Source organism: Rhodamnia argentea, chromosome 2, assembly GCF_020921035.1.
Source record: "Rhodamnia argentea isolate NSW1041297 chromosome 2, ASM2092103v1, whole genome shotgun sequence".
NCBI classification, from domain to species: Eukaryota; Viridiplantae; Streptophyta; class Magnoliopsida; order Myrtales; family Myrtaceae; genus Rhodamnia; species Rhodamnia argentea.
Window position 1 is genome coordinate 32,995,491 of NC_063151.1, and position 13,254 is coordinate 33,008,744.

The 13,254-nt window shown below is 40.5% G+C and overlaps 1 protein-coding gene across 2 annotated transcripts; it reads right to left on the reverse strand.

The window, feature by feature from the left end:
• Positions 1 to 7,296: 7,296 nt before the first annotated feature.
• On the reverse strand, positions 7,297 to 11,088 carry LOC115726377 (laccase-14-like). Of its 2 annotated transcripts, none has more exons than XM_030656255.2 (7): positions 10,909 to 11,088; positions 10,643 to 10,794; positions 9,400 to 9,644; positions 9,126 to 9,251; positions 8,224 to 8,812; positions 7,732 to 8,084; positions 7,297 to 7,546 (listed from the first exon to the last, which is right to left on the reverse strand). In XM_030656255.2, exons 1-7 carry the CDS (start codon positions 11,011 to 11,013, stop codon positions 7,407 to 7,409), a joined length of 1,710 nt encoding a protein of 569 aa, XP_030512115.1. In that variant the 5' UTR covers positions 11,014 to 11,088; the 3' UTR covers positions 7,297 to 7,406. The 2 variants fall into 2 exon arrangements, with proteins under 2 accessions (XP_030512115.1, XP_048130854.1); XM_048274897.1 differs by having other exon boundaries at positions 10,643 to 10,854; positions 10,894 to 11,088.
• Positions 11,089 to 13,254: the final 2,166 nt, after the last annotated feature.

Genomic DNA, 13,254 nt, shown 5'->3' on the forward strand with positions numbered 1-13,254 from the left:
TCCGTGCTAAAACGAGCCATTGTGGGTTGCTTCTTGGCACTCCATGAAACAAGATTGGTGCCTAGAAATACATAAAAACCTGATGTGGAACGTCGAGTATCGGAACACCCGGCCCATTACGCATCCGCATAAGCTATTAATGAAGTGATAGAGCACCGCTCAATGAGTAATCCGTGGGTAGATGTGCCAGCTAAATACCGGTATATAAGCTTGACGGTATGCAGATGAAGTAATCTGGGTTGATGCATGAATTGGCTAACCAAGTTCACAGCAAAACTAATATCGGGTCTAGTCATGGACACATACCGTAAAGCACCAACCATCCGTCGATATAATGTTGGAGAAGCGAGAAGCTCACCATCATCAATAGACAACAGAGTCTTCGATGCCAAGGGAGTAGATACGGGCTTTACCTTAACAAGGTCAAATTTGCGCAAAAGGCTATCAACATACTTAGCTTGAGATAGAAACGTACCGTTAGATCGGTGATGAGCCTCAATGCCAAGAAAATAGTGAAGTGGTCTAAGATCCTTCATAGCAAATTCTTGTGAGAGTCGAGTAATCAAAAACTGTAATAAATGAGGAGTATCACCAGTAACAAGGATATCATCAAGATACAGCAGAAGATATAGACGACCCCGAGAACAAGTATAGACAAATAACGAGGGATCGGCCTTACTCTCCATGAAACCCAATGATAATAAAAAAAACTGCTAAAGCAAAGAAACCATGCACGTGGAGCTTGCTTTAAACCATAAATGGCTTTCCGAAGACGGCACGGGAGATTTGGATATTCAGTATTAGAGAAATCAGGAGGTTGGCGCATGTGAACTTCCTTGCAAAGGATGTCGTGCAAGAAGGCATTCTTAACATCAAGTTATTGTACGGCCCATCCTGATGAAATAGCAATAGAGAAAACAACCCGAATTGTAGCTACTTTAATGACAGGGCTAAAAGTCTCGTCATAATCCAATGATGCATGTTGCTTAAATCCTTGTGCAACTAGACGAGCTTTGAGGCATTCGATAGTTTCATCGGATTTTTCCTTAATCTTAAAAACTCATTTACAACCGACTATGTTCTTAGAAGGGTTGAGTGGTAGAAGATCCCACGTATGATTAGTGACCAAGGCATTAAATTCATCTCCCATGGCCGCTTTCCAACGTGAGTCAAGAATGGCTTTAGAATAGCAAGTCGGCGTCTCTTCATGAAAAGAATTAGAGAGATTAAAAGTTTTTATGGGTTTAGATATTCTAGATTTAGCACAAGTTTGCATAAGATGAGTGGGAAGAGAAGATACAAAAGTAGAGGAGCTAGCTAGAGATGTAGAAAGGATTTGTGAATATGATGTAGGAGGAATCCGGTCAGAAGTAGAGTTAGTTTGGGACACAAGGAGTGGCTTAAAAAGAAGGGTTGGTGGAGGTGAAAAACAATTGGAACCAGATTGGGTAGGTTGAGAGGAGGAGAGAAATGTATTAAGACGTTGGGCTAGAGAAGTTGAGAGAGTCGGAGGAGGAGCTTGATGCTCAAAGGAGGTAGAAGGAAGAATAGATTGATTGGAGGAAAAAATAAGTGAAGGAATTGAATTGGAAGAATTATTTATGGAACCAAGAGTTGAAGAACTTTGTGAAAAGGAAAAATTCTCCTCATCAAACAGAACATGACGATTGATAAAGACACGACCACTTGACCGATCAAGGCAACAATAGCCTTTGTGATTCAACGTATAACCAAGAAATACACATGGCATAGAATGAGGTGCAAGTCTTTGGGAGACACAAGATGGAAGAAAAGGATAACAAGCACTACCAAAAATTCGAAAGAATGAATAATCAAACTGGAACCCAAATAAACAATGAAATGGGGAAATATCGGATAAGATAGGAGTGGGAAGCCGATTAATAGTGTAAACTGCAGTGAGAAGAGCATCGACCCAATATGAATGAGGCATATGAGCATGGATTAATAAGGTTCGAGACATTTCGACTAAATGTCTGATTTTGCATTTTGACAAACCATTTTGAGATGGGGTGTCCGAACAAGAAAAGTGTTAAATAGTATCATTTCCACGTAAATATTTTTGGAATGAATTACCGGTATATTCACCTCCCCCATCAGTTTGTAGGAATTTAATCTTGCCATTGCACAGATTTTCGATAAAAGAACGGAAGCTATGAAAGTGATTAGGCACTTTAGATCTATTTTTCATCTGAAAAATTCAAGTGAAGCGAGAGTAATCATCACTGAATAACACAAAATATTTAAAATCAGAATTGGATAAAATGGGACTTGTCCATACATTAGAATGAATTACAACTAAAAGAAAAGAAGCACAATGATTAACAGACTCAAAAGGCAATCGGTGAGATTTGCCTACAAGACAGGACTTACATGATACCGACCTAGAACTAGAATTGCAAATACGACTCAAAACTTGTTTATTTGGATGACCAAGACTAGCATGCCAGCGACTAAGTGAAGCAGAAGAAACCACTATAGGATGCAAGTGAGACGACACCAAGGAATTGGAAATCGGATAAAGACCATGAGAAGAATCAGCTAGGAAGAGAACTTTCCCGGTTCGTTGGTCCTTCAAAGAAAAAGATGAACCATTAAAATCAATAGAACAAGAATTTTTACGACAAAGTTAAGTGACCGAGATAAGATCACGAGCAAGATTAGAGACATAATAGACAGGTGATAACAGCAAAGATCGAGAATCAATATGTAAAAAGGCTTTACCGACTTGCTTAATAGGCAATAAACGACCATCACCAACTGAAACTTTTGTCGAATCATAAAAGGGTCTAGGATTTAGAATTTTACCAATGTCACTAGTCATGTGTGCAGACACTCCACTATCAAGATACCACATTGGATCAAAGGTCTCACCAACCGAGAGAGCTGAGAAAGAATTCGATAGATCGGTTGTAGTGAAGGCATGGTTAAACCTTTGCCGACATTGTAGCGCAGTGTGCTCGGCTCCATTACAGATCCGACAAGAAAGATTAGGCCCGGATCCAAGAATGCCTCCCTGGGTGAATGGGGGAACATAGGGCTTCGAACCGCCACGAGGCCCACTAGAGGAAGAGGAGGACCGATCAGCATAAGGGACAGAGAATGACTGTAAATCAAATCGATCATTGGATGCTTTCCAAATCGGTTGATCACGCGAGAACGGTCCACCTTGTCCTCGACCGGATCTTCGGCCCCTAAAAATTACGTCCACCATGATTCCTTTGAAACGGTGGATTTGATGAAGGGGCATGACCGAGATCAAAGCATGATGAATATCAGAGATGCATTCGATTTTCGGAGAAATCTTTCTTCTTGTATGAGAAGGCGTAACCGCAGATTGCTGAACGAAAGAATAGTAGGGCGATTGGTGATCATTGTGACAAAAGGATCATACTTTGATGGGAGCCCATTGAGGGCTTGAATCACCAAGTCCTTATCGGAGAATCCGCAATTGACTTGAGATGCTGAAGATAATCGGATATTGACTGACTAGTTTTCTTAATGGCATTCTGAATATCAAGATTTAATCCAATTTCCTTGGCCGCGCATCGATCAGTAAAGCGTCGCCTTAGAGCGAGCCAAATCTCTCGAGATGTCCAAAGATCATGAACTTTACGAAAAATCTCAACTATGAGGGCTAAGTTAATCAAACTACGAACGCATTGATCCGTCTTAACCCAAATGGAGTAGGAGAGATTGGACATCACAGTACCATTCTGATCATTGATAAGCCTCTGCGAACACGGAAAAGATCCATCTACATATCCCAGGAGATCATTACAAATCAAAATCGATTCAAACTGAGATTTCCACAAAAGATAATTGTATGCATCAAGCTTGATGGAGACGAGATTAGTGATGTTGGGAAGAACAAGAGATGGCAAGGCTGATTATACGACCGTAATTTGAGCAGCAAGAGAGATCGAAGCGATAGAGAAATGAGAAGAAAAGGTGAAAGTGGGCGGCATATTATTGAGAGGTGAAGGAAAATTGGGATTAATAGGAAGAGAAGATGATGGCACAAAAGATGGTAGAGAAGAAGAAAAATTCGCAAATGTATTTAACATTGTTGAGGTGGAAATTGGAGCAAAAGAAGTGTTGATTTGGGGTAAAGATGTTGAAGAACGTGATGCGTTTTCCCGCTCCGATACCATGTTAATGTTTATAGTCGGAGAGAAATAACGACAAAGTGTTGTAGTGGCTCAACCCAAATTAGGGTTGTATAATGTGTATTTATATGAGTGACTAATTATAATAAGGGTATAAATAAGCACAATTACAGAAATACCCCAATATACATATAATTACAAGCTAATAATTTGCATTAGTAACCTCATATAATAGTCAGTATATTCGAAGCATTAATAAGTTATGCAAATAAAAATGGGTAAATTGGTAGAATAGTTTATGATTTTTTTTTTTTTTGGTCGGAAACTAGTTTATGATTTACTAACTATAAGAAGTTGGTAACTTCCTAAAATGTCGGTAAGTTACCAACATGTAATTTTGGAAAAAATTCACCGTTCTTTTTTTATTAACAGTTTTTGTCATTTATCAATAGTTATTAAATTTCACCAACGCGGAAAAAAAAAGTCTTTATTTCTTACATAGAACAATAGCAATCAACGGACATGGCATTTCCTTTGTGGAAGGATTGATTAGCGTACACCGCAGAGTAATAATTACTCAAAAGCCTATGTAATGATGATTAGTGACTAGAAGAGATAATATTTACACACAAGACGTTATTAGACATTATTAATGGACAAGACATTAGACGCCCACGTGGAAATGAAGCAGTAAATCCCAGCACATATTGACCGGACCAGGGCTAGAAGATGACTAGGGACACAACAATTTTGTACTTTTACAAATTGGGGAGAATCCATTGCACATCAATAAGAGCATCCAACTTTGTGTTCCCTTCCTTTTATAAGTTAAATTCCATCCTAAAGGAAAGGGTGAATGTGCAATGTAGATTGGTGATTCATGGTCCAATGAGTACAGAAAGTTAGGTAAACCCGCAAAGGGCGGCTCATGTCTCGTTGGTAGGACCTTTGGAATGAACAAATCGTTAGGTTCTATGAAATGACTTCACTAAGGTTTTGAAGAAGCAAATTCCGTTTCAATCATCCAAGGAAGCAAACATCATCAACAATTTCATCACAAGACTATATATGTATGGAGCTTACACAGAAAGCTAACAAATGAAAAATAACAAGATAGATGCACTGAAAGTCCTATAACTTGTCACGAAAATACGATTGAGTCTTAAAGCTTGCAAAAAGTGCAATCAACCCCTAAACTTTATGAAATTGAAGCAATTGAGTCCTTCTATTAACTTCATCCAACTTAGCTAACGAAAAATACTGACGTGATTTTTTTTAAAGATTTCCTCTCTCCTAAGTGGCGATGATATGGCCAAAAACAACGCCATTTTGATCCAAATCTAATTTTAATATATTGTTCATTTCATTTTAATTAAAACAAAAAACAACCACAACTAGAATCAGGCAACAAGGGTTGCGCCTAGCTACCGCCGCCCGCCACTACTAGGAAGGGTCAACGGTGGTGGAGAAATGATCGGTGGGGGTTGTTAGACCGTAGGTGAGATCCTGCTGGCCCTATCCCAAATACGGACGAGGGTTGCCGGCCCCTAGCCGAAGCTTGGCAACCCCCACCGACTAGTTACCCACCACCCGGTGATGGTGGGCGACAACAAGGGCTGCAAAGCCCTCTTGCCGCTGCCGCGTTGCTGTTGCTTTTTGTTTAAAGCTTATTTTTTTAATTAAATTTAAATAGAAATATTTTAAAAATCAAATTTGGATCAAAATAGCATTTTAGCCAAGTAGAAGAGAGAAACTATTAAAAAAACTCACGTTAGCATTTTACGTTAACCAAGTTGGACGGAGTTAACTGAAGGACTCGATTACACCAATTTAATAATTTTGAGAACTCAATTGCACTTTCATTACAAGTTATAGGACTTTTAGTAAAAATATTCCAATAAATTAGATATCTATCATCCGGGTAACTAATTTTTTACAAACATAGGCCCTGTTTGGTTCAGCATTTGGCCAAGGGACTTTGAGAAAATGTAAATGCAAATACCTTTGGGCTAAAGGCCTTTTTCAAAATGCAAGTAGTATTTGGTAAAGTGTATTTTAAAAACACATTTGAAAAGCAACTTTGACGTAAATGTTGTTTGGTGAAAAATGAACTTTGTAAAATATTTTTCTTTTTTGAAAAAAAGATAGCGGTGGCGGCCGGCGACCAGTAGCGGCTACGACCCGCGGCCGACGGCCAATGGCGATGGCGGTGGGCGGCTGCGACAAGCGAAGGTGACAAAATTAAAATAATAAAAAAATTAGTTGTATTTTGCAAAAGTCCTTTAGCCCAAAGTACCTCTAGAGGTACTTTGGGCTAAAGGACTTTGGAAAACATTTGAAATGCAATTGCATCTTCCCAAAGTGAGCCAAAAAATGAATCAAAGACCATTTGTATTTGGCCAAGAGACTTTAGAACCCCAATGCTTGTTTGGAATGCTGAACCAAATAGGGTCATAATCATGAAATGTAATAGAAATTCGCGTCTACAGATGAAATGAATTCATTTATCAAAATCTCAAAGTGACTATGTGTGTACGCTTGTGCCCTGTTTGTACAATGGGTTTTTTTTATTTTTAAGGGCCGTTTATCGAATAGAAATTCGAATTCATAAGTTGATTTCTAAGCATTCCGGAGCCATCTTCCCAAAATCATCGTTAGGTGCCTTACGAAAAGTCAACATCCGGATCAGGCAGGGATTTTCCCTTCTTGATCAGTGGAGTTGGACTTCCAAGGCTATCGTTTAGAAGATGGTGTGGTCTGTATTTAATTGGGAAAAAACTAATGTATCTCGTCAGGGTCAGCATCAATCATATCACATCACCTGTTAGATATGATATTTCTTTTGCTTTTGTCTTTGAAGTATTGATTAGTGCGCGGACTATCAAGACGAGTTTTTTTTTTTGTCAGAGAATATCAAGATATATTTTTTTTTTAGTCGAACAATATCAAGATAAGTTTTTTTTTTTTTTTGGTCCAATATATCAAGATAAGTTAAGCTGTAGGAAATTTCGCAAGAATATCTTCGAAAGGACACGATTAGACATAAATAAGCTAAGACAGCATTGCTTTCTCCCTACTCAAAGTTCTTTTCCTGGTGCTTTCTTGAGAGAGAAAGAGAGAATGATCATTCGATATCCTGCATGTGCTGCAGTTTTGTACCCAGAAACAGTTCTCACACAAGCTCACAATCCTTTTGGTCATGTCGACTTTTTATTCATAATCAAAGATCAAGCACGCCTGGTCAAGCACAAAATTAAGTTGCACATTCCTTCTTTGTCCTTAGGAGTTGGCACAAGGAGGCATATAAGTCGGCGGCCCGAGCATTTTGTTCGTCTTGGCCGGACCGTCCATGACGATGAGAACCGTGTCCATGCCCCAGCTAGCATGTCGCTCCAAGTGACAGTGCATAAACCATACTCCTGAAGAGAAAAACGACAACCATGAACGTAGTGAAGCCAACATACACAGGCTTACTACTGAACTATGTCGGGACCGACGTCGATAGTTCTTGGGGAAAACGAGATGACAGACGAAGTTGCGATTCATGGAGTAAAGGGACTTTGAGAGACAAGATGCGTAACGATTCTTTGATTTGTGAGAGTACCTGGATTATCTGCGACGAATCTTATCGTCGTCCACCCATTCTTGGGGAGTCCGATTGTGTTCACCAAGGGTGGATTGACCAAATTGTACGTCTTCGGACTAGTATTGTTGTCGAAATTCCCGTTGCCCATCCCTACCACGTAGAAGCTGTAACCGTGCAGATGCATCGGATGATTCTCCGCAGCACCAACATTGGTCCCTTGGAATATTATCTCGACAGCCGACCCATATTTGATCATCTTCGCTTTCGTCCCTAGGCTAGGGTATATCGTATTGTTGCCCACATCGCCGGTGAAGTTGAAAAAATACGGCGGTTTGTTCGGAAAAGTACCGTTATACACTCCACTGATCTGGCTGTTGAGAATAAGAATCACCCAATTGACGTCAGTCCATCACGATTTGTCCTAAACTTTGAATCAACAATGACATATGATCCGTCATATAATGAGATTTATAACGAGAAATCTACATCACAATGTCTTTTGTGCATTACCTGTAATATGCTTGTAAAATGTCAATCGTAGGAGTCACGAAACTGATGTTGTTCAAGCTGGCTGACAGCCTATTTCCATCCGGACCGGCGCAAGACTCGTTCGCGCAATATATTTGATTCACGGAAACCGTAATGAAGATCCGCTCTGTGATTTTCAACGGGACACTAACGGGGTGCTGTACGCTTGCTAAACTCCTCAAACGGGCCGTGAAATTGCCTACGGCATCGTTGTCATCGTAAGCCGGGAGAGATGGAGAGTAAGGGGTCGACGGCGGAGTGTAGTTGCCACTGTACTGAAAGATCGCCGTCGTGCTGGTGTTGTCGAACGGAGCGGTTGTATCTGCGAAAGGGCTTCCCATAATGTAGTAGCGGCTTGGAGATTGGTCCGCCGTGACCAAAACGTCCATGGTTTGCCCAGGAGTTATCATTATGTAATCGGTTTTGATGGGTTTTAGGTACGCTCCGTCCATTCCAACCAATGTAAGGTTGTGTTTCGCGATGCCGAAGAATATTTCTTCGTTCATCACCGCACTGACGATGCGGAGAAGGTACGTCTTACCGTAATCGACCAATAGGCGGTATGTTGATGCTGCAACAAAAATTCTAAGCGTGGTTAGTGACCAAAGAGGGGCGAGTCCCATGTTCATCAGTCTTGTGCGATATTTATCTTTACACAGGAAAGAGAGTTTAATTAGATTTTTGCTTTTTCTTTTCTTTTTTCACTTTACCAAGCTTAAAACCTAAATGAATGTGTATCTGTGTATATTTATTTATGCAACCAACATCACTTCAAAGGCACGGGACTATTGAATATGGTACCTTTTCTACCAACATTTCAGTAAAATTAAAGCACTTAATTTTACAACAAATCAGAGGAAAGTCATGTAAAGTTGAATTAGTACCATTAGAGCAATCGTATAGATCTCCTGGTTGACCATTGATGGCGAATGCATCCGACACGTTCGGATCGCCACCGGTTTCGAGCGCCTCCTGAATATTGGCCATCACATCTCCGTTATACCATTCGCCTGGCAGAAAGAGAAGCATACAAGTTCTCCTCGTCATTCAATTGATGATTAAGAAACGCCGACATTTGTAGTCAAGACGGAAAAGAAGGAAAAGAAAAAGAAGCAGCTGCTCGTGTGACATTCTCAAGGGAATAGAGTGTGAACATACCAAGAACAATTAGCTCTTCCTTGTATGGGATAGGGAAAGGGTAGGTGGTTCCGGGTTTCGGGTATATGATAATGGCACCGTGGACCGTGGCACGTGACCAGTCGCTATGGGCATGCCACCAGAGCGTCCCTTCTTCATCGGAAAAGGAAACTTCCTGAGTGAAGCTCGTACCAGGCGGAATGGGGCACTGCGTGATGTTTTCAGGACCGTCCGGCCACGGGTTCCTAGGCTGCTTGACTCCGTGCCTGTAGATTAAAAGTACTTTCATCATTAAGCACCGCGCTTGCTCACTCAATCCCATGCTCACAACTTAATTAACACGTTCCCTAACTGTTAAGCATTTTTTTCACTATGGCATCTAAGTGGCTCGTTTGATGTGGTTACGCTAGTCATGGCCAAAATTTCACATGTATAGAACACAAGGTCAAGGAGTATTGACGATTCAAACTTTGGGGTTATCATAATCAAACGTATAATTAGTAGGGTGGACAAAAGAGTGCTACTATAGGTGTGAACTATAGGCCACTAGTTCAATACTGCTGGGAGAGATTGCCTGACGATTAGTCCCCTTTGAACTTGGGAATATATTCTTGACGCGGATCATAGCCATAGGAGGAACAAAAAGAACACAGCTGGTTCCGACTTTAGTGACCCAATAAGCCAGATGTTTACATTGTAGTGGGTAACAACATATGCAAATCACTTTTTCCCTGCTTTTGATGAAGTCATGTGATGGGTCCTATACACACAGAACCTAGTTCATGCTCTGAAGCTTGTGGGGAATCTTATGGATCTTTAGTGACCAGACATGCAGTACAATTATTTCCATATAAAAAGAGGAAAAAAAAAGGAAAGAGGAAAGCTTAGGAAATTATTTTTCTAATTCGTGGAGGAAAATGAGTCCTTTGCACTGCTGAAATGCCCTTTTTACAGTGCAGAAGAAAGAGAGCATCTAATTGAAAGAAGAGAGAGGGGAAGATGGAGGGGGTTGCTCTGCTTTGTCCTAGAGCATCAATGCACTGTGCTCTTACGATACATGTCCTCCTTTTGTGGATGAAGATTCGCGTGCTTTGTTAATCAAACATAAAGTCCAAAGAAATGACAAAAGTATACGTTATTGCCGGGGAGTGATGCATCATATTTTGTTTTGGTTCGATTTCCGCATAATAACGAGCCGCGTGTTTACGGTATAGGACGTTACATCCCCGCGAGAGCGCGCGAGAGAGAAAAGAGTTTCTTTTACCAGTGGATGGTGACGCCATAGGTGCCGTTGTTGTGGACGGTGACGAAGACGGTGTCGCCCTTGTGCACCCGGATCACCGGCCCGGGCCAGCTCCCGTTCACCACCAGCATGCTCTTGGTCGTACACAACCTTGTGAAGTTGGTTTCCTTCAGCTGCAACAACAACAAAAGAGAAACCCTCATCGTCTACTCATTTTCTTGCTGTGTAAACACAAAAGTGCCTCGAGGCAAAGACACCGCCCGTGTCAGCCTGAGCAACACTCTTACCACGAAATCGTAGCGATGGACATTGCCTCGAGCCATGCAAAGAAGAGAGCCGTGTTCCAAGAAGATGAAGAAGCCCAGAAACGCAGCGATCAAGGCCATCCTCATCTTCCTTCTCTGCTTTCCCAAGATCCGATGTCTTTTGCGTTTGGGGTGTTTTTGGCTCTCAGTGTGTTGTGTGATGGGCAGCTGGTTCTCTGGCCTTGTTATTTATAGTGCCATGTTTCACTCTTTCCCACGAAAGAGCAATCACGGGGTCCCCACCACGCCTAAAGCCCCCCACAGCACTTCGATCTTGGCGTCCCTCCACTGGGTCTTCTCATGTGTAACTAGCTTTCATTGTTCGCCAGTCCCCTCTTCTCAATCGTTTCGAATGAAAGGCATTGGAATCGGACCCGCGGTGGTATCGCGCCAATACTCATTTCATTGAACGCTACATCACATATATGTAATTCCCACTGGGGGCAAAGGCCGTCTCGTTGTGCTTTGCGATCCCGACTATAACAAGAGACAATACCATTATGACTTGAATTCAGCTTGCCGTGGCAATTGAAGTTCCTGAATGAATGGCTAACGTCTATTCATTCATAATCCAACGAGCATTGATTTCGGGCTCGGCTTTTCAGACGCCGGAATTGCGGGTAGTATCCCTTTTTCCCTTTGAGTCTCGCTACTTGTCTGACCTAAACTTATTAAGAAGCACGGCAAAGAAACACCAACCCATCCCCCCAAGAAAAAATTGGAAACAAAGCACCAAGGAAGGGCTTAAAAACGTGGGACAGATGTTTGATTTCCTTTTCCCTTTGCATTTGCTATTCGGCGATAGTCCATACCCCACAGCTCGTGTCATCAATGCTGCCAGTCGTTGTTTTAGTGCACAACCCCCAGTGAGATGATCACATGAATTTTGGAGTTGATTTTTTCATCTTTTGTAGCATACACATGGTCTACCTAAACTTTAATTTCGTAGAATCTCTTGAACACGTATCATATCCGAAAAACAATTTATAGTAGTGTTTTCTAAAGAAACTTCGACTAAAAATTGACAGAAATTTAGGTGATAGTCATCTTACGATGTCTCCAGACGTGGAGCCGGATATTTGAAGGCTACTTTTTGGAGCATTGACGCAAGCATAAATCCAACAAGCAAGCTAAAGACAAGTGCACTATCCCTTCCCCTATCCACTTTTTTTTTTCTGCTTGATTAGGACCGGACACCGATGCAAAACCTCATTCGATATGATACATTTGTTTCGCTGAAAACTTGATGATAATAGAAGATAATTTTCCATAAAAATCACTTCCAAGGAAAATACCTAGTTTTCAATTGTTTGATTGTTTATTGAAAGTCATTTCCTTTCTTGTTAGAATGGGAAGCCGTTCTCTCCCAATTTAAGCTTGTTTTACAGTCTAGTAAATGTTTTTCGTAGATTTATTAGTTTTCCATCATCCAAATACCAAAAATTCGAAATATAATTTTTCGAAAACAGTTTTGTTTCAAACAAAATGACTATTGGGTTAAAAAATATTTATAAAATTTGGTCGCTATAAAGGAAAAAAAAAAAAAAGGATGTCCCAGTTCTCTTTGGCAACCAAAACATTTGGTCGTCAAAGGCGCCGACCGACTTTTGTACTAATTTTCGGCGATCAATTTTCTGGTGGAAATATATTTTCACAACCAATTCCTATCGTTTTGCAACCGAAATATTTTGTTGCGACACAATGATTTTCCTGGTAAGGTTTCTTGGTAGGATCAGAATTAGATAATAAAAAAAAAAATCAACATTCCATCAGTCCTTGGTTTGCTTACGATGTTAATTTTTCCAATTATAAGACAAAGTGTTCCGTCAATTGCCACCAATCTATATGATAGTACAATCCCCCCTTTTTTTTAGGGTTAAAATCGTTGTCTAAGTTCAGGAAATTTCCTTAGGTTGAAATTTACAAATGAAATGACAATCATTAGCTCATCATTGTCAATCAATATGATGATATTGTTTTTCCTTCTCGCGCATTAAAATGACAAAACACGTTCCCTTTCTTTTGATTGGTCCAGTAGTTTTAAGCACCAACCCAATAGAATCGCCCAACGGCTTTGAGATATTACTGGCATGTGCTAAAAAGTCTAACAAAAAAATTTAAATTACTAGGTGAAGGAAAATTAAATGAATTTAAGGCACAATGAATCACACGCGGAATCGACAAACGAGATCACACAGACGAAATAAATTTAGGCAAAACCTGACTCCAATACAATTAGAATGTCAAACCCGCAAAAAAAAAAAAAAACTTAATTTAATAAGTGTAGGGATACGCCTTGTATATAAGGCCAATTAACATTATCAATGA

Bases quoted from the DNA above. Each gene is read 5' to 3' on its own strand.
- LOC115726377 (XM_030656255.2), bottom strand. From the start codon at position 11,013: ATGAGGATGGCCTTGATCGCTGCGTTTCTGGGCTTCTTCATCTTCTTG. The intron at 8,813-9,125 runs GTACTAATTCAA...TTTTTGTTGCAG, and splicing joins TCTATACGATTGCTCTAATG to CATCAACATACCGCCTATTG. The intron at 7,547-7,731 runs GTACTCTCACAA...TTTTCTCTTCAG, and splicing joins ATTCGTCGCAGATAATCCAG to GAGTATGGTTTATGCACTGT.